The following is a 21,717-nucleotide window of genomic DNA, read 5'->3' as shown; positions in this document are numbered from 1 at the left end:
TATGGAAAATTTGGTAAGACATCCCCATTTCCATATGTTTTGATTTCCAGAAGTACTGCTTTGAGACACATTATTCTTTTGAGCAAATCTGAATTGGGAATTGAAGCTGTGGAACCCTAGGGAATAATGCCTGAAGGGAAGTCAAAGGTGAGACTGCAAACCAGGCTGGTTTCAGAGATGTAAGAATAGAAGATCAAAAATTACTTTCTTCCCTATGGTGCAGTAGTTTCTACATGTCCTTACAGACCCAATTAAAATAACATTTGATTAAAATGAATACAACAAAGCACAGTTTTTAGAGGTACTATATCTCTGGATAAATTGAAAAACCACCAAGATTTAATTATATATTAAAGATTAAAGAGTACTTTCTGGTTTTAGTTAAATACAGTTTCTCTGGTGTATAAGCAGTAAGGCAATTTAATGTACAATTAAAAATCCTGGGACAACAGCTTCTCTCTCAATTCAAATTAGCATGTCTGAGAAAATAATTTTGGTCTTTAATGTTGATTTATAGCAATTTTTCATTCTTTATGTGCTGAAATCCAAAATAGTGTTATGTTAATAAGTCTGTATTACCTGCAGATGTTGCTTGAGAGTTGAGTGAACAGTCCTTTGTATTTTCTTTGAAGGATCAATATTTCAAGATGTGTGAAGGAGAAGGGTCTAACTGAAAAGCTGCCTTGATGCACTGTTATTCTAACTATGACTGGATTGACTGAAAATTGCCTCAAAGAGTAAGGTAATTTATAAAAACTATAAAGCATAGCAAAGTGTTTGAAGTAATCAAAGTTAATGAGGAGTGATTTATTTTCACTTTTACAATGCCTTCACTGTTATAATTTCTTGAGTTTTTCTTTCTGAAATGTTCATATTTGATACTGCATTTGCATGAAAAAGGTGCATTAGATGTTACAACTACAAAAAAGGTTACAGCTGGCAAAATTGAATGAAATAATTTTTAATACTTGTGCTGTGAGAAATTGCTCTTAGTGTACCTGGATAATTGGAGAGAAATTAGATTTTCATTTTTTGTGTATGTCTACAAATTGAGCAAATAACCTGGCTTAGGGAAAAATGGTAGTTTGGAACGAAGATGTATACATAATTATAAACCAGTGCCTTTTCATGAAATAGGAATTCAATTCATTTCAGAGCTACCTTGTTACTCTGCCTAGACATACTGTCATAACAAGCAGGTATTACTTTGGAAGCCTCATTGTGTAATACAAATATTATATATGTATATATGTAAATAAGCTTTTTTATTTTTGAACCATTAAATGTACTCATTCTCTATTGTGGATAAAATAATATGCTTATCAGTCTACTAGTACTAATTTACAGTCTGGTTTACAAGGTGTGTAGTGAAGTGCTTTTGCAGTACTAAATACAGAATTTAAAGGGTTTTTTTTTTCGTTATTTTCTGATTTTGTATTGTGTTTTCCTCTTACAATGTTCTTTTTCCTTCACCTTGAAGAATCTTTCTGTAATTCAATATTTAGTATTTTGTGGGAGGATATCATATATGCTTAGAATAGTATTCATATGAGAGAGAGAGAGTACTTCTAATGGAAAAAGGCATTTTTTATCCATTGGTGTGACTACGCAGAACTGTGATGGGCTCAATTTACACAGAAAAAAATACTATTCTTGCAATGTGTGCTGTTTCCGTTTGAGATTTTGATGTAAAGAATAAATTAGTTTGAAAATGGTCAAAGAAAATAATAGTGAGCACGGCAATATGAAAGAAATTCCCTTTATCTCCTCAGTGGTAATATGAATGTGAAATTCAAATGATTCTCTGAACAATGTAAATTTTTACATCAAAATGTAATATTTACTTACGTAATAGATCTGAAGTCCTGGGTGAATTTTTTTGTTTCATTAATGAATAGCATAGACATACAAAAAAAAAAGAAAAAAAATGTTCCTAGTTAGGGAACAAACTGGATTAACTTCTTGATGAATAAATGAGCTTTTTTTACCCTTAAGGTTTAAATTAATGATTTTATAAAAAGGCATACTCAGGCTCTAGTTACTTGCTTTGTTCTATTCTGCTTGCTTAAATTGCACCTGAAATTACGTTATTTCAGTGGTGTTAAATGCCTTCTCCAATTCTTTTAAATGAGAAATTGAAAATATTCTTAATGTATAAAATGTATTTCAAATGAAAGAGCAACAGCATGGAAATGTAGGTTAGAACATCCCATTTAGGCTTCAGGTTTTTAATGATGTCTTGAAACTCTATTAGAGAGGTAAGATTTATTGTGGGAATTAAGCCGCCGGGTTTTATTTTTGATGCATTAAACTAAAAAATGCATTCATTTAAAAGCCATACTAATCCTTTAACATCATATTAGCAGAGAAATTGTTCACATTTACATAAATGTGAAATGCATAAAAATAGGCATTCATTTATGTTTTTGAATAAATTCTCTTTTCTTGGCCTTTGATAATGAAGATACAAGAAAATGGCTGGAGAACAGAAAGTTAGCAGAATCAGCTGCAGCAAAGATAGAACACATCTTAATCAAACCAAGATTTAGTTATGCCAGATGAAGCCAGTCACAGATTTAATTGAATAACACTGGCAAAAGGAAGGATAAATACTAAAAATATGAATTCTAGTAAACTATATCTGTTATTTGAAATCTTCCCACTAAAATGATATAACAACATGGGTCTATCCATTTGAACAGATGTGGTTTAATAGTGTCAGTAATGCCTACTAAAATCAAATAATTTCTTCTAAACAAGAAGAAAAATATAGTAATAAATGGAAAGCTTTCTGGATAGCAGTAGACTGTAGGAGGAAGTAATAACAGGTGCAATGCTGGTTCATCCAAAATGTCATCTGTGCTTCCAAAGTTTTGATCCAAGGTACTTACCCTGCTGTGAACTGAAAATGTTCATTTTTACAGAATAATAGTATCATAGAATGGGTTAGGTTGGAAAAGACCTCTAAGACCTAAGATCATCACATCCAGCCATTAATGCAGCACTGTCAAGTCCACCACTAAACTATGTCCCAAAGTGCCACGTGTACACATCTTTTAAATACCTCCAGGCATGGTGACTAAGCCACTTCTCTGGGCAATCTGTTCCAGTGCTTGACTGCCCTTGCAGTGAAGAAATTGTTTCTAATATCCAATCTAAACCTCCCCTGGCACAACTTGAGGCAATTTCCTCTGGTCCTATCTCATGTTCCTTAGGCGAGGAGGCCAACCTCCACCTTGTTACAACCTCCTTTCATAAGGTTCCACTTCAGCCTGCTTTTCTCCAGGCTAAACAGTCCCAGCTCCCTCAGCTCCTCATCAGATCTGTGCTCAGACCCTTCACCAGCCTCATTGCCCTTCTCTGGATATGCTCCAGCCCCTCAATGTCTTGCCTGTAGTTAGGAGCCCAAAACTGAGCACAGGATTCAAGGTACAGCTTCACCAGTGCTGAGTACAGTGGAACAATTGCTGCCCTGGTGCTGCTGGCCGCACAATTGCTGATACAGGCCAGGTGCCATTGGCCTTCCTGGCCACCTGAGCACACACTGGATCATGTTCAAATGGCTGCTGGCCAAAACTCCCAGATCCTTTTCCATTGGTCCCCTTTGCAGCCACTCTTCCCCCAGCCTGTAGTGCTGCCTGGGGTTGTTGTGACCCAGGGGCAGGACCTGGCACTTGGCCTTGTTGAACCTCATGCAGTTGGCCTCAGCCCATCAATCCAGCCTGTCTGGATCCCTCTGCAGGGCCTTCCTTCCTTGCAGCAGATCAACCCTCCCACCCAGCTTGGTGTCACCTGCAAACTCACTGAGGGTGCACTTGATCCCCTTGTCCAGATCATTGATAAAGGCACTGAACAAGATGAGCCCCAGGACTGAGCCCTGGGGAGCACCACTGCCAACTCACTGCCATTTCCCACCACTCTGAGCCCAGCCATCCAGCCAGGCTTTTACTCAGCAAAGAGTATGCCCATCCAAGCCCTGGGAAGCCAGTTTCTCCAGGATGATGCTGTGGGAAACAGTAATTGAAGGCTTTACTGAAGTCCAGTAGATAACATTCACAGCCTTTCCATCATCTACTAAGTGGGTCACCTTGTTGTACAAGGAGCTCAGGTTGCTCGAGCAGGACCTGATTTTCCTAAATCCCAGTTGGCTGGTCCTGAACCCCTGGTTGTCCTGTATGTTACACATGATGGCACTGAAGATGATCTGCTCCGTGAACTTCCAATGCTCCATGAACATTAATGCTCTCAGTTGTCCCTTCTCGAGGCTGAACAGGCCCAGCTCCCTCAGCCTTGACACATAAGAGAGATACTCTAGCCCTTTAACTGTCTTTGTCTCCCTCTGTGGCACCTGCTCCAGAGATCCCATGTCTCTATTGTCCTGAGGAACCCAGGACTGGACACAGCACTCCAGATGTGGCCTCACTAGGAGTGGGTGGAGGTTCAAGAAAAAAAAAAATCAAAAACAATAACAACAGAGGCAGCTGAGAAAAAAAAAAATAACCTGAATTCCAATCTTCCCTGCTTTGTTTTATCTATAGAATTGAGGTGTCCAGCTGCAGCAGGCAGGTTTCCTAATAGTGATGAAGTTAATCAGAACTTTCTGAGTTGTTATGAATTATTTGAGAGTGAGGAGAAATTAGAGTTGCTCATTTAAACACGTGGTAAAAATCACTTCAGAAATCACTTTCAGAAAGTCTTGAAATAGGCAAATTCTTTCTAACCATTGTTAGGACACTATTCACCCCTTCACATATGGTGCTCAGCAGCATTCCTGAGTGTAGCGACCTGGTTATGAAGTGTACCACAACACTGGTGATATCTGCAAACAAATTATAAGTTGGTTCATTTACTTAAGTCTCACATAATTCTGTTGGGAGCAGTGGCAGCTTGAATTAGTGCTGTATAAAGCAGGAACAGACTTGATTTGCACAGCTATAATAATTGTGAAGATTATCAAGTCTCACTTTTAGAGAGAAAGCTAAGAAAATTTCTATTGTGTTGAAGTGCTTGTATCACAGTTCTCTGTTCATTTCAGTTATTAATGGTGGGCAGATAACAAGTGTAATTATAACACTTTAACAGAATTATTTAAAATTAAATGAGCAAACAGGCTAACTTTTACCTGTTAAATAGGTGTTGCACGTAGGTGGCTAGTTCCCAACACCCATCATCAAAATATACCCAGGGCAGCTAGCTGGAGTTGGTACAGTTTATTCCCTCTGCACTTTTTACCCTCCTTTGTTCATGTACTTGTTAAGGTTTTATATCTGACAGAATGCCTTAATCCTCCTTTTCTGGCAATGTCCCTATTCTGAGTGACCTCCTCTTTAGCATAACTATTCCAGCATTTCATGCCAGTATAAGTGGTTTCTGCTCTACGTCCCCAAGGGAGGAGTTGCCCTGTCTGTGAATCAGGTTCTGCTCTTTTGCACAGTACAGTTTTCTCAAGGGTATCTTCAGGATTGCAGGAATACTTTTGGACAGTCAGTGCTTTTCGAGTTAGCTGTAGGGATGCAAAGAAGATAATTAACCCGTGTAATACAGAATCTATTACCTTCTCCTTAGGTAGCTCTCTGAAACCCCTGCACTGAATTCTGATGGGTAGAAAAAAATTAGGAAAATAGAAAAAAAAAGTCCATTTTATCACATCTCCCAGGTAATAAAATTAATATTTCAGATGAGCATCCTCTTTGCATATTAACAAGGAAACTGAACTGGGAGTCCTCACTCAGGGTATGGCTCCACTCACCGCTTCACTATGGCATGGCTGTGAAAGTAGGCTGATGATATTTTTTCTTATAAGCACTGGTTTTTTCTATTGCGAAACCTTTCAGAGGGAAAGAGATGGGCTTCTTGAAAATGTTTTCCTTGTTGAAGTTTCTGCTGAATTATTTGTACTTAAAGAGCGACGAGATCATTTGCATGCTCTAAAAGTGTCAAAGCACGAAGAACTATCCTAATGATAGCATCATCTAGGTACCTGTGTTTACCATCCACAAGCTGTAAAAATGTGTTTTCTTAGTTTATTTTCTCTCACTTTGAATTCTTTCTAACTTACTGAGAATTTTAATGATTAAGCAGAATTCTTTTGTGTCCTTGATCTCCATATTTAGTGATTTGCTTCAAGCCAAACTAGCTCCCTAAATTTATGCAAGTTACTTTTTCACTCCCTCCTTTGTAAACTCACAGTCTTCAGCATGAGTAGATCATCATCAGCAGCAGCAGATTTGCAAAGTACACTCAACTCCAACATCTCAACCAAGTCTTTGAAAGACAGTAAAGTATGTATACATGTATAAGAAATGATGTGTATTTGTTCAGGCTGTAATGACTCTAAAGGACTGTTGAAATAGGTGTCACTATACCATTAGTTTTATGCTCTATTCCATTGTTTTTACATGAGGGGATTAAAAAGGTAAGAGATTCTGAATCCAGTCAAGTATTTAGGACACCAGAAAGGACCCAAGCAAGACCCAGACATCTGTTTAAATTTGCAATACAAAAGTGCTGTTCAGATGCTGATTTGATTCTGGGGGCATCTAAACTTGCCAGGCTTACTAGGCTTACCTACCTACTTGAGGGCTATCCACAGCTTTGCTTGGCCATGTCTATAGTCACCCCAGCCAAAGCAGTTTATAATTTAAGCTGAGCAGGATCTAAAAAGTAAGTGCTGCTCTGTTTAAATCCTCAAAAGGGCCAAATCCAATATAGCCCTTAAGGGAATATGTAAGACAACTGTAAAAGCACAGATTAGCCTTGCTCCAGCGTTTTAAAAGTCAACCCTAAGTGGCTGCTTTAAGGATTCAAATCTGTGACACATGACTGAATTTACAGGCTTACCTGCTGCCCTTATTAGATATTTGACCTCTGTGCTTAATTGTTTGGGGTTTTTTCCCCTGCATTTTCTGTGCTCATAGATTGTGTTTCTTGAGCAGACAGTTGAAATAAGAGTGGAATTTTTAAGGACCCCTATCTCTGCTTTTTTATCTGCATCCCAGTGTTCATAGTGATCTACCAAAGAGATCCAGTTAGCAGCTATGAAATTTTAGGCATGTTCTCATGGCAGATGTGTTGATCATTTCCATGGTAGAGACAAGCAGGCAAATATTTGGGGGTTTTTAATAGTACCAAGTCTTAGAAACACTGTTTTCTGATGCTGTTATATTATTATAAGTAACATTAATTGGAAGAAAAATTATGATGCATCATATTTGGATGGAAAGCCTCTTTAGTCATCGTAACCATTAGTAGGTATTGAATAATATGCATTGAAGCTACATAATATTATGTCATTTAGCAAGCCTAGGTGACCTGTGAGCTCCAGAGGAGCCAGTGGGGAAGATATCTGGTTCACAGGTTTTGGTTTTTAATATGTTCCTTAAGACTGGGAGATAGCTGGTGTTCTGCCCAGATTCAGAATAGACAAGCAGATTGAGCAGGGTAAGTATAGCCTGATATAAATCACAGTGAACATATGGAAAAAGCTGATTGGGGACTCAGCTGATAGGGAATTAAAAGCCTTGAGTAAAATTGATTCTGCTCAGAGTTTTATGGAAAGTAGAGCTTGTAAAACAAATGATTTACAAAAACTTGATTTTAATCTTTTAATATCTGGTAAAATTACAAGTTTGGTAAGATGTTGGTCAGACGACTTTGAAAAGCATTTGGCTTGCTGCCATATGAAATCAATTAATAAAAACATGAATTGAACTATGTAACAAAACAGACCCGACTTTGATGAATAACAAACCAGTTGGCAGGTCTTTATATAGGATTGTCAGTAAAGAAGTTTCATGGACTAAGTGGCTTTCCCACAGTTGAAAATAGAATGACAGTAGAGAGACTGTAAATTATGTCTGGATTGTGGAAAGGAAGGAGACCACTATGAATGCTTAAGTACATTCTCAGAGCCAAAACGGTAATGCTGAGTGTAGTGGCAGTTCAGGAGTGTAACTGGGCTGATGATTTTTTTTGCTGTATATAGAACTGCTGAGAGCATTTAGAGTATGGCACACAAGACCATCTGCCTTTGTCAAAATAGCTTGAAAATGGCTAAGTGCCATTTTCAAACATTTAACCCTAATAAGTACCTGAAGCATCTGAATTAGTCCTGAGGAGATCTTGTTGAATTCAGGAGTTCTGTCTCCATAGTTTATTTTTCATCCAGTCCTCTTTGAATGGATATCCCTATAAAATTTACAGTGTAGCCAAATCCAAAGCAATGAGTTTAAGCTTCATAAACAGGAGATCACAGAAAATGATTTAGTATTTCCTGATGACTTTAAAGGATAGATTTGTAGTAGATTGTGACAAATTAAAAACTTGGAGGAAAGCAGTATGGTGTTTTCCAGGGTCCTAAAGGATGAGAAATAATTCTAATGTGGTGTGCTTTTAGAAAGTTTTAAAAATTATTTCTTTTTATTGGCACCTCTGTTCAGACACTCTAAAGCTATGTGTCCTGTGCTAAGTAGATTAAGACCAGCTATGTAGAAATAGACCATAACTTGGATAATTTACATCTAATAGGTAAGAGATGGATGGGGAAAGCAAACCAGTTGGGACTGAATTGACTACAAGGTTATTCAAGAGCAGAATTTTGACTACTACTTGGGTCTGTCAGCAGGTACCTGGGTGTTTAGTCTATTGTGTCATACTACCCCCATAAAAACAGTTAGAATTATTCTTGTTATATAGCATTATTGTTACTTACACACTTACGAAGTGTAACACTAAGTGCATTGTTATCTATTTCTATTTGAAACATTTTAATTAAATATTTGTTTCTAATTAGTGTTTTTTATGTGGCCTATTATTGCAAATGCTAGATAACCTAAAAAAGAAGGGTGAAATTTGAAACCATTTGTTCGAAAATATTGTAAATAATCTTAATACTTGCAGTTAGCATAGTTGTGTAAACCACATAAGTCCTGTAAAGACCTTCCATTAAGTGATAAGGGTATTGCTGTTTTCCTCAAAAGCAAGCATTTTGTGCTTTTTGATTATAATCTTCAACACTTCTTTTCAATGTATAAATCATTAAATACATTTATGCCATTTAAAATTACTTTTAATGTTTCTGTGGATGTAAGACTGCTATGAAACAAATTTCCTTGGAAACTATTTATTTTTCCTATATTCTAATTATGTCTGTCTTTCACTGTGAGAAAAAAATAGAAGCATTAGACGAATGAAGCAGAGGAAGATTTTTGCTAAGTAATAATTTTTCTCTGATCTCCAGTGTCTAACTTGTACTGCATTAATTTAATCGTGTTTATACAGAAGATAATGCTTTTTTCCCTAATGTCTACGAAATATTCCAATTGTTCTGTCTTACAATTAAATAAGCCTTTCACATTTCTTACACTGACCTTGGCTTCCATTCACGTTTCTGAAGACCTTTTTTGTCTTAAAAATAATATAATTGAGTAGAAATGCATAATCAGTTTTGCATCAAGTCTCTGTGAAACAATATTACGGTTAGAAAATGCCGTCTAACTTTGGACTAGGTTAAATTTCAGTAAACACACTTCCTTACACTCTTACATCCTAAAAAAGAAATATTACAGCAGCATTTACAAGGAAATTAAACATGTTGTATGCTTCTGTTGAAGACAGCCGGAGGAAAAATGGGTCCTCTCTGGCATTTGGAGCCTCAATTGACTCACCTTTGAGGTGTCAATTGATTAATTGTATTATTATTATTGTCTGTATTAATATTCCAATGAGAAATCAGCATTACTCAGTACTGGTATTGCATGGTAAAATACCCCCTGTGTTTGGGTGTGTGGGTGTTTGCTCCACAGTTGTGGATACTGTTCAGCTGTTAACACTCTCTTTGGCAAATACTGGCCGGACCCAATTGTCATTCTGTGGTGCCTGGACACAATTCAGGGAGTGTCAGAGTGAGTGGGTAGGATGGATACTCCTTCAGTGGGGGGAAGGATGTAACCCATGATGTACCAGCGTCTTCTCCCAAGCAGCAAGCAAAAGGACAAGAGGGAACAGTCTCAAATTGCTCCAGAGAAGGTTTAGATTAAATATTAAGAAAAGTTCCTTTACTGAAACAATTATGAAGCACTGGAACAGACTTCTCAGAGAAGTGGTTGAGCTCTCATCCCTGGAGGTAATTAAACTCATGTAGCTGTGGCACTTAGAAACATAGTGAAGTGTTGGACTTGGCAGTGCTGGCCTGATAGTTAGGCTTGGTGATCTTAAAGGTCTTTTCCAACCTTAACAATTCTGTGATTCATTTGCTCTTGAGCTCTTAAAATTGAGGAGATCCTTGTCCCTTTTGATTTACAAAAGAAATCTTGAATTCTGTCTTCCAAATTATCCCTTCTCTATACATGTTGTTTTTCAGAGTTTTGCTGTTTATAGCCAAATGGTCCCAGTGAAGAGACCACTGGGAACCAACTGTGTCTTGATCTTCTGCCATGTAGTCTACCTCAGGTGCCTTCATTCTTCTAATTGTGTCTTTCTGTGGGTCATTTTTAAAAAGTAATTCTTTGTTTGTTTTTTTTTCCACAAGTGAAAAAAAGATCAACGTCTCTCACTTGTTCCTGGTTCTTTTGCAATACCTACATAAAACCCTTTCCTTCTCAAATTATACTTTATGATGAATTGCTATTGCACTTTGCTTATGCATTTTTATTTAACTGGACTCCTGTTTGCTGTCCCATAGCTTCAACCCTTAGTCCATGTTGTTAATCACAATCAACATCTCATCAAGAAGCACATTAGATGTAACAAGTGACATTTTGTTAGGTACATAGGAGGTATGCAAGTGTAGAAAATAATATTTTGTACAAATTGGTGAGCAAACTCCTGACCAAACTGTCACAATATATGTGTTTTCCTATGAAAAGGATAGGAAAAAATGTCTCAGTTACAAGAGATTGCAAATAAATTATCTGGAGGAAAAGGCAATCTGCTGGATAAATATTTCAAGTTTTGCAATTGAAGCCTTTACATTGATCTGTGCTTAGAGGCCTGTCCTTATTTTGTAGCAGATAATGTTATGTCAAAGCAATGTTTAGTTCTACATAGCAGCTGTTGTATTCATACTAAATTATGCCAGATTTAATCTTGACTGACTACATTCAGCAGGAGCACCCAATTGTGCTGACAAACCTAAAATCATTTTCAGGAATATTCTGTTGCAAACCCCTTGGGCTCTCTGAGGTTGAATTCCCATATTATACCCAAACATCCCAGCAGTAGATTCAATTGGTGTCCAACTGGAACTCTGCAGTAGCAGAGGTAGACAATATGAGACAATTTCTCAAGAGTATTACTTTCCCAATCATTTTAATTGCCCCTGCCTGATTCACCAGTGCTTGTGTATTCAGTTGTACTTGTTCAAAGCAAATGCAATTTGATTTTACAATACTCTCAAAACACAGCAATGCTCATTTTACATGTCGAAAGAACAAGACAATAAAGTGGATAATCAGGTTTTCAGGATTTCAGAAGGAGAACTGAAACCTTGCATGGAGGAGAAACAAGAGAAGTCAAGGTTCACTTGTGCAGTACTTCAAAGAGTACCCTGTAAATCCCAGGTCAGGGCACAGAGAGGGCACCTTGATAATTGCAGTATACTGTAATGAGGAGATGGCATATTAATCAGGAGAACAGAGGTTGAGAACCTAGTTTAACTGAGAAGAGCAGACAGCTGTGGTTGTTGGAATAAAATCAGCTTTTCTGGAGAGCACTTCATTGCAGGAAACATGCTGGAGTGTTCTCAGGCACTCTTGACAGAAGCTCTACTCCTTCCCTTGCTCTCTGCAGCAGGAGTGTAGTAAACTGTATGTGCCAAAATGGGATGAGGAAAGCACTTCTCACCTTTCCCAGCTCAACCTCCAGCAATTTAGGGTGCTTATTTAAAACATAGCAAAGTTCAGTTTGCTTTTCTAGAAAAGTCTGGTTATCTTTCGTGCCTTCCTGCTACATGCCTGAGCTCCTTTCTGAGTCTTTTTAGGTTGGCATGCCACCTTCTTGACTGTTTGTGCAGTTCCAGTTTATATAAATAATTATGCAAAGGCCAGAACTATGGTGTCCTCTCTTCTGATGTGTTTTGTAATTTTTCTAATCTGCCATGATAAATAATTAATCTTTACATTACAGTATGAAGTCCTAGAGATAGTTTGGAATGTCAATTAGCAACTTGCCCAACAACTCCAAGTAGTACATGTCTAGAACTTTAACCTACTAGAATATTCTTATTTTGAAAGAAAAATCTGTTTTGCAGATAGTGACAGTAAGAATCAGGTAGTTTGATGTCTGTCCTAGGTTAGGATGAGAAGTAGAGCTCCACACCTTAGTTCTAGTTTCTAATTCCACTCTTGCTCAGAGGACTGTACAAAGAGAAAAATAATTTACAGCAGCAATTAAGAGGCATAATTTCTTCTGTAATGTGAAAATTGAGGTAAATTCTTACCATTAAGTAACTTCAGGAAGCACAAACAAATCTTAATTTAACATTTGTAAAGCAGGTGCTTCTTTGCAGCTGTAACTCCTTGTGGACTGGATAGCTTTGTGTTTCATATCTGTAGCCAGAGCTGAGCAAGTGTGCTCTTCAAGGTGAATTAATGCTGATCACTGTGAACTTCCTGATCCATCTGGGCAGTGCTTTCTCAGTGGATGTTCATTTACTGGGAATGCATTGTGCAAGCACCGTTTGGATTTCTAGGGCTGTGCAGCTCTTTGTAGGTCACTGGTGATGCTGATGGGGCTTGCAGGTAGTTTTCACTCCTCCAACATTTTTCTCAGCTAGAGCTTGGTCCTGGATGCAGAAAATAAGAAGGGAACCAGAATCATTCTGCATGGCTAATGTGATCTCTCATGCTTGGCTGAGGAGGAAAATCTAACACATTTCCAAGAACTTAAGTTTCATTTCCGGCAGTTTGTCACATATGAAAGGAGGAGAAGAGTGTTTGAGAATATGCTGACAGTTAATTACATTTTGGTTTCAGGCTAGAAATGACAAAGCATTTTGATGTTACCTATTTTAAAAGGAATCAGATATCCAGAAATAGGAGCCTAGGTACAGTACTCAGGATAGCACCTTCGCACCTTCATGAAGTCTTGTGTATTCAGTCTACAGATGTCTTATGAGAAAGAGTTCCAAAGTGGGGAGAAGCTGGAGTACCTAACTCAAAGCTGCAGAAAGATTCCACAGTTTACTTGTCAAATTCATGGTTTGACGTATTTTCATTGGAGTAGATGCCTAAAATTCCTCTTTCCAAGAATGGTGCAGGGTGCTTGAAAGAGAGACTAGGTGGGCATTCAGAGCTGTAATCCTGTAAATCTACTTCAGAGGACTGTTATCTTTAGTATATACTCTTTTTTTTAAATAGATGGACTGACTGATGCTTTATCCTTCTTAGGAGAGGTATTTGTATTTCCGTTCAATAAGGTTGTGGGATTTCTTCATTAGCTTCTTTAGGAAAGTGTTATGATCTAGATGACCTAAGAACTTGTGAATTTCTTGGATTTCAGTAGAATACATGGTGTAACTCTTATCTTTAGATACAGTATTTAGACTGCTTGTATTTCATAATATGAAGATGCATGTGACCATTTAACTCTCCATTATATCTGCATATCATTCTTTTGTTTTTTTATTTATCAGGTTTCTTGTCTATATTTTCATAACTACTGCAAGCTATCTAATCTTAACAAAGTTGAACTTCATTCTTCAAGTGTGATTTACTCAGTACAGCTTAAAATCATGACGAAAAAGATGAGCATATCTACAAGCAAAACTTCCCTGGTCCTCTTTCTGTGCCAAATTATTTCTGCACTGGATGTACCTCTTGACTGTAAGTATTAACCTGATAATTAAGTGCAGAATAATGGAAGAATAATTAAATAATTTCTGTAGGAAACTGAAGATAACTCCAACACAGAGCTAAAAATAGAGTGTTTGTTCACTTTAATCGGGACATTATAATTATGAATATTTACACTGACTTACTGAAGATTTTCAAAACCTGTGCACATAAAATGAGTTACATTGTTCAGTTGAGGAGGTGTAACACAGAATTCTCACAGAAACCTACTTACACTTCAGTGTGCCTTTGTTTGATCAAACTGAGGAAAGCCAGAAAAGCCCTGCTAAATGTTAATTAGTTGTGAAATTAAGATTACATTGATATCTTTCTAAAAATCCCAGGACAGTTCCTAGTGGCTGTAAACAATCACCCTTACCTTCAGAGAAGAGGTTCCCAGGAGCTGGTATGACAGCTAGTAAAAAATTCAAATACCTAAAATTCAGACACTCAAAGCATCTTATTTTTTTTATGCAAAAGGGTAAGTAAGGCTCTTAGATTTCTTGAGTAGTGCCTGAAAACAGTTAAGAAATTTTACTTAAAAACATGTTAGAAATGTCCTGGGCAGGGAACTCCAGCATGAACTCATGAGGAAACGCCTGGAGGAGGGGAAATCCCATTATCTGAATTTCTTGTCTAATATAAGACTCTGTTAGTGGGGGACCTTGAAGATAGCACTCCATGCTGAGAAGGCAGCAGTGGTAGCTTCTGTGTTTTACATTCTCAATAGCTAATTTTCTTAAATTACTCATGTTTCAGGTTGCTCTTTTCTTTCTAAGATAAACATAATCACATTTTCAGAATTCAGTGAGCCATGTTGCACCTCTGAGTGATGATTCATTTGTTTAACTAATTTCCAGGGAAGGGAACATTAGGGCTGGTGTTTAATTGATGGATTTATACATCAGTAAATTTGGCTGTGATTCTAATCTGCATGGTTTTCTTTACCCCTGTGGTTTTGATACCTTCCTCCCTTCCAGAAATGCATGTTTTTCTTTAATAATCATTGACATACATTGCAAGTGCTTTGGTGGTTTTTTTTCCCCCCATGCATTTTACAAGCCTATCAAACCAATGACCTGTATTTCTGTAACAAAATCAATATATCTGAATGACATCCAACTTGTTGTGCTGCAAATGCTTTTAGAGGAATAAGCTGTGGGTTAAGGAAGGCTTTGAAAGTTTGATGAATAAATGAATGTGTTACTTTCAAAACCTAATTTTTCTCCTTAAGCATCTTTGCAGGCTATAAATAGTCTTTTAAACCTATCTTGTAGTTTAGCAACTAATATAGATTCTGCACCTCTTTAATACTGTGATCTTAGGAGTAAGATTTTGGGTTAAATTTACCAGAAATGCATCAATAGACAAAAATTAATAGCCCTTTTGGATGTATCATTTTAATTCTGTACTGAGAATTTAATTCCCTTCTGCTTCATGCTTATTAATTTTGTGAGGTCTGATACAGTCACATACTTGAATTTTTAACCAGAAATTACATCTGGAATGATGGTATCACTTTCATAACTAATGATGAGAATTGTCTCTGGGAGAGCACCACAAGGGAAGGACACAGATTTTTTTGTGGCTCCTCCCTGAATATCGGCCATAGAGACCTGGTGGTGAGAACCTACTTGATTACTTGAATATTTAGGTTTCATCCAGGTTAGAAATTTCTATTCACGGCAAGTTCACTAGTTCCTAGCCAGTGTTTCCTCAAAGCAGGCCAGGAATGACTGAAAATGTAGGGACTTGGGGACATTTGGCCTATTGATAAAGAGAGGTGTTTATGCAAAACATTGGAATTAAGCAATAATTCCAATTAGCTAAGATGATTTTTTTTTATTTAGTTATTTTTCAAACCAGAAAGGGTTGCAAGCCTGTTGAGTAGGATTAGGTGCTTTTGTCTTTACAAGAGTAATTTTAGCCTGAAGCATTCTCTTTGTTCTTCCACATGATCATATGGGTGGATTGATTTTGACTGCAGCATGAGTGCAATACACTCCATTAATTCTCATTTGCTGCTGTCACCTCAGTATTTGTGTGTTATGTCCTTGCAAGGCCAAAATCACATAGCATGGTTGCCATTAAAAAGTCAACACTTCAAGAAAGTTTCTCATGCCAAGAGCTTTAAGATCAATGTAGTAATATCTGACACAATGGAAATTGTGGTTGCAATTTCAGGCATCACTGCATGGGTTGCAGTGCTGCATGTTTTCAATGTTTTCTTTTTAATGGTGACCAATGCACTTGTCAGAGATACTTATCTTCCCTCTCAAAATTGCTAATTTTCTCTTCACTAACAAATATTTCTCTTTAATCTCCATTTGTCCATTCAACTGCTGATTCTGATGTGGGAATAAAAGCAAAACTTCTAGAAGAATGTAAGTTACACTTCACTAAAAATAGGCTGTGTGCTGCTGAAAATTAATACAGATTGTGCTGCAAATTGAATTTGCAGTCCAAAAATGTGTGATTCTGACATCTTGTTGATAATTTTGTTTGCTGTATCTAGATGTTTTGTGCATGCAGTGTTCAGAAAATACTAATGTACATAAAACAACATTCTGATATTCTGAATAAATTAATTGTGTGATTTTTGATAGTGTGCTGTTTGAACATTAAAATCTTCACTCAATATCAGCATGTGCAGTGTTTTATTACTACTTTCAGGAGTAAATATATATGATAAAAATTATTGGAATGTATGTACTTTTTACTATGTTACATATCTGATGTGGACATATTTTTATATCCACAGTGGATATAGCTATTTAAGTAGACCTCATATTTTATGGGTTCTAACTTAGCTTTAGTTTTATGGTGAATTTAATCAGTTTTAAGTGCAGTCCATAACACAGGAGTGGAGATTTCAGGTCTTTGATGTGTATCAGATGGAATATCCTGTAGGCTGGGCAGTGTTTGTTGTCATATCCTTTTTCAGGGTGAATTTGCTTTTCCCAAGTAAGCATCTGGTACATACTGACCCTGAGAAATGCCTCTGAGAGGGAAAAGGACTGCCTTCAAGAACCTCTAAAGAAATACACATGAAGGCATCATGTAAGAATGTTCCCTTCCTCTTTCAAGGATTCTCCCCTGTGCAGTGAGGAGCAGAACCCAGTTCTTTGTGGCCTGTTCTGTTCTGCTTGGCTGCTGTGTTTTGTTATGATTCCATGATCTGATTTCTTTTCATCACTTTTTCTTGCAGCTAGAGTTTTACAGACAGCTACCTCTGTCTGTGCAAAGTACTTTACATGTAATGGTATCCTTAAGGAAGACTTAAATAAAAATCCCAGTTGTAGAATTTTAACCGTCTAGAGTGAGGCATGAGAACCAAACTAACTCTAATGATGAAAATATTTTGTTCCAGTGGCTAGAAATTATCCCAGAGCACAAGCAAAGGGTATTGCTGCACAGGTGATTTACAGCACTTAGACAGAGATGTTCATGGGCATGTTATTAAAATTTATTTTGGTGACACTGAACTATAAACATATGAATAATGTTGATGACAACACCTTTCTCACTATCTTGATATCATAAACAGTGTTTTTTAATGCAAAAAATTGGCATAGATAATGGTAATAGTTTATAAATTACCATAGGTAGACACCAGCTACTTTGTCAGGTGAATCAATTTTTGTTCTGTGCTACTTGTTTAATAGTAATTGAAAAACGACAAATGTTAAACGATTGCTTCTCCTGGAAGAGTTCCAGAGACTATGTTCTTAATGGATTTCTTAAGGGGAATTGGTGCTTTACTTTTCCTACGTTTACTTTATTTGGAAACTAGATACTATTTTTGTCATTTGTAACAGTGTCTTTTGCTTATAACACATTTTTTACTCCTGAAAAGTAGTTCTTAAAAGAATGCTTTATAGATTAATGCAATATCTTAAAATAAATGTGTGGACATGCAGAGAATTTGAAAATATACAAAATGTTTAGAAGCACAAAACAGTGTATATTTTTTCCTTCTGTGTGGTACAAAACCATTTTGTGGAGATGTATGTCTTGCAGCTCTTGATTTCAGATTTCTTGGACTTAGAATTTGAGTGTCCTTTGGTTTTGTAAAAATCTGTTGAAATCTGAGGTATAGAAATGATATTTTCATGAAACGTTTTGGCCAAGATCTTCATCCGCTGTAAATCAGGATAGCTCAGTTGGAAGTTAGCATAGCTGCACTGATTTACAAGGGTAGAGAGCTTCAGCCTCCTGATACAAAGGATGCTTTAATCCCACTCTTCTGTCAATGATGTGGTTGCTAAATGCAATTCTTTCTCTGCTTACAAAAGTGTCTTGATGGTACTTTGAAAATATTGTTGAAATCCTCTCTCTTTGTTGTATTTCATAATGAAGTGTCACAACCTCCTACGATAACTCAGCAATCTCCAAAAGATTACATTGTTGACCCTCGAGAGAATATTGTAATACAGTGTGAAGCCAAAGGAAAGCCACCTCCTAGGTTAGTAGTTTTTGGTTTTTTTTGCTTTTATTGGCCTAAGAGCATGGAAGAAGTAGGAGAACATACTGTAATTTTTGTAAACTAACAAGATCAAGATTATATGTATGAATGTGCTTGCACATGCAGGAACATGCACACATCTGTACCTCTGTAAATTACACAGCTACCAGATAGCAGCACAGTTTTGACTCTTATCACACTTGACATTTAAATGTTTCTAGAGTCATCAAGCAATTGTAGCATTTTTTTCTGCTCAAAACTCTAATAGTAAAATAATTCTTGATTATTACAGATAGGTAAATGCCCATGTAGCACACTAGCAGGCATGCTGTACTATGAGCTGGATCATGTGCCAGGTTCAGGCATAGTCTTTAAGAACAATGGGCATTAAATAAAGTCAGGCTAACACTAATGCATTCAAATGTAATGCTTTGTAAATAATTCCATTTAATGAGGCTGATCTTGAAATACAGTTTGTCAGAAGTTATGTAGTCTGTATCAGTCTTATTGATCAGCAGCCTTGTGTATTCAATAGCCTTAAGTTTTGGTTTTGGCACAAATGGCTCAGATTCCTCTTCGTTGTCCATTTTAAGATTATCTTTCAGCATCTTGAAATATTTTACAGCAACTCCTTGCAAGTTTCTGAGTACCTGCACTGGAAACCTCAGTAGCCGTGATACACTGTGGCATTGTTAGTAACTGCTGCTGATTGCAGAGACTGTGAACATAAAAATGCCCTTTTCTCTGCTCCAGCAGTGTAATGCTACACCTTATTAGCAAGGTCTGTCTAAAACTGCTCATTCAGACACAGACAGAGCTTGTTAGATGTATTTCTTCTGAATAACCAGTTTTATTTCTGTGGTACTCCTGCTGGTTGCCTTGGCATCATGGTCATTATCATACTGGGCAGCAGAATGGAGAAGATGTAGATTATGTGGGATGCTCTCACCCTTTCTAGTCTTCCATTAAGGATAGGAGTTCCACAGAGCTGCTTTGTTTGACAGCATTTTAATTTTGCTGGCCCAATACCATTTTTAAGAGTCTAGGTCTTTACCTAAAGGATCAGATGATTATTTTCCACTTTGGGACAACAATATTGCTTCTGCAGATGTTTCTCTTAAACACTTTTGGTTGTAATTACCTGAGAGAAAAAGAGTGCTGCCTGTGAGACTGACATACCTGAGCCATGTGCCAAGGCTTTCTGCTGCACATCCTCATCTTCCCCATCAAACACGGCTTTTTTTCTGTGCTACAGAGGAAGTGACAGGTTTTAAGTAAAGAAATTTCTAATGAGTTTTCTAAGCTAGTGCTTAGTCTTGCTTATTTTTTAAGATATGAAATTTATTTAATTTGTATCAATAGTTAGTCTGCTTAGTCCATCACTCTTGGTAACCTGCAAATGCATATTGGAACTTGAACTGCTCCAGAGTTCTGAAGTCAAAGGTGGACTTTCTCAGCCCACGGTGGGAATTGTGTGATATCAGTGTGATAACTTCTTATTGGTGAGAGCACCTGGCATAAAGGTTTGTGGATGTGCTGCTAGAGCAGCAAAGACTCTGACTGTCACTCATCTCAAATTCAGGGGTTTGTACCACTTCTTCCACCTCTCATTTGAATCTACATTACACTTTCTTTCATTATTAATATTATTGGTAACAGAAATCCCACATTCTGAAATTTCACCTGCAAAGTTGTAGGAAAGAGGTTCACTGTTAATTCACTTTGCATGCTAGTCCTCCCAAAAACACAGCATTGCTGCAGGTCCAGTTCTTCTCTCCCCCAACACAAGGTGCAAATATCATGTCCAGTCTTGCTGCAGAGGGTCAGTGCACAATTTAAGTCAGTCAGAATTTGAGCTTTTCCAGTGCCATTTTACATTTATACTTCAGGAAGCATTCTAACCAGCACAAAGAGTGTTTGTACTTAGGATTCTGAAGCTGAAATGTAACAACTACAAAACTGCCATTCACAGTGTTTGGAGCTGTGAGTGCTCAGCACTTCATAGATGTTGGTCAAGCTCCCTGTGACTATACTTCTGACCATAAACAGGGCATAAAGTAAGAAAGTGGTGTTTATGGTCTAAGTTGTAGACTGTCAATCTCTGTTTCTTTACAATTTTTTATGAGTTCTGTCAGTCTTCATTTTTAAGGACTACTTTTCAAAATATCTTTTGACTAGTATCAGTATAAATTTACTAGGTCAAATAAAGGCTCTCAGACTATATAATTTCTATTAGAGAATTATGTTTGCATTAGAATAGTGAAAAGGACTTGGACTCGGCCTCACCACAGTCTTTAATTCACTTGCATAATTTCAAAATTGCCAAACCAATTAAGAGAAATGGTCTCCTGCTGAGGCCTGAGATGACACATTTCAGCCCTGAGCAAGTTTTTAAAGATAGGATTATAAAGCCTTTCAACAATAGGTTTTATAATGGAAATGCTAATGCAGCTTTAGCAATATCAGTTCTTGCAGATGTTACTGCATAATTTTGAGTAGAAAGCAAATCAGTTCTTTTCCATGTATGATTAACCTCAGAAATTTTTAATGTATTTTTTAAAAAAATAATTCACTTTGAAATAGCTCCTGTTAATATGTTTAGCCAAAACTTTTATCGTAAAATATTGCCAGATTTCTTAGAGTAAAATTGCTTTATTAGTTAATTTAGTTTGGGAATGAGTCTTACTTATCTGCTAATGAAAACATAATATGTATTTTTGTTAATTGTTTTTTCTTCTTTTTCTTCATACATCTACAAAAAGCAGCTAAGAATAAACTTTACTTTTTTTTTTTTTATTGTTTTAGCTTCTCCTGGACGCGCAATGGAACTCATTTTGATATAGATAAAGATGCCCAGGTAACAATGAAACCAAATTCAGGGACTCTTGTCATAAATATTATGAATGGTGGGAAAGCAGAAGCATATGAGGGAGTTTACCAGTGTACAGCAAGGAATGAGCGAGGAGCAGCCATTTCCAACAATATCGTTGTGAGGCCTTCTAGTAAGTAAAGCTCTAAATGTTCATAAAGTGTGAAACCCTTTGCTTTTCTTATTTGCTTATGAACTTTTTCCCTTTTTGTTTTCCTGTCTCAAAACTTCAGTCATACAAATGACCATGCTAGAAGTTATTGCCCATTTTCTAATATTGAGGTATAATACTGTATTACAGGTTCTGTAGAATACGGTTTTTACAAAAAATTTATTTTAATTTTTTTAACTTTTTAAAATTTAATTTTTTTCATCTGGATAACCTTATAATACTTAAAACTGAGTTGTATCTATGACACCACTAGAATAAAATATTTACATCTATAAGGCTTTAATGATAATTTGTTGACATTGATGGCATAATTGATGACCACAATTTTTATTGTTTGTGAAGTCTATGCTCCATAGTTTTTGTAATAGCTTTAAAACATAAC

At 36.7% G+C, this 21,717-nt stretch overlaps 1 protein-coding gene across 8 annotated transcripts in view; it reads left to right on the top strand.

Moving 5' to 3' along the window:
• Positions 1–21,717, top strand: part of NRCAM (neuronal cell adhesion molecule) — a 111,586-nt gene that overhangs the window by 30,927 nt on the left and 58,942 nt on the right. For 5 of the 8 annotated variants that reach the window (XM_058805663.1, XM_058805664.1, XM_058805662.1 and 2 more), the window contains exons 1-3: positions 13,635–13,820; positions 18,189–18,294; positions 21,100–21,296. In XM_058805663.1, the coding sequence (XP_058661646.1) occupies positions 13,730–13,820; positions 18,189–18,294; positions 21,100–21,296 (394 nt within the window). In that variant the 5' untranslated portion in view covers positions 13,635–13,729. Of the gene's footprint in view, positions 1–632; positions 743–13,630; positions 13,821–16,195; positions 16,214–18,188; positions 18,295–21,099; positions 21,297–21,717 lie in introns of those variants that run through there. The other 3 variants (XM_058805667.1, XM_058805668.1, XM_058805661.1) reach the window with 2 other exon arrangements.

Source organism: Ammospiza caudacuta, chromosome 5, assembly GCF_027887145.1.
Source record: "Ammospiza caudacuta isolate bAmmCau1 chromosome 5, bAmmCau1.pri, whole genome shotgun sequence".
Lineage (NCBI taxonomy): Eukaryota > Metazoa > Chordata > Aves > Passeriformes > Passerellidae > Ammospiza > Ammospiza caudacuta.
Note: the sequence above shows the minus strand (reverse complement) of the source record. Positions and strands in the feature narration are given on the sequence as shown.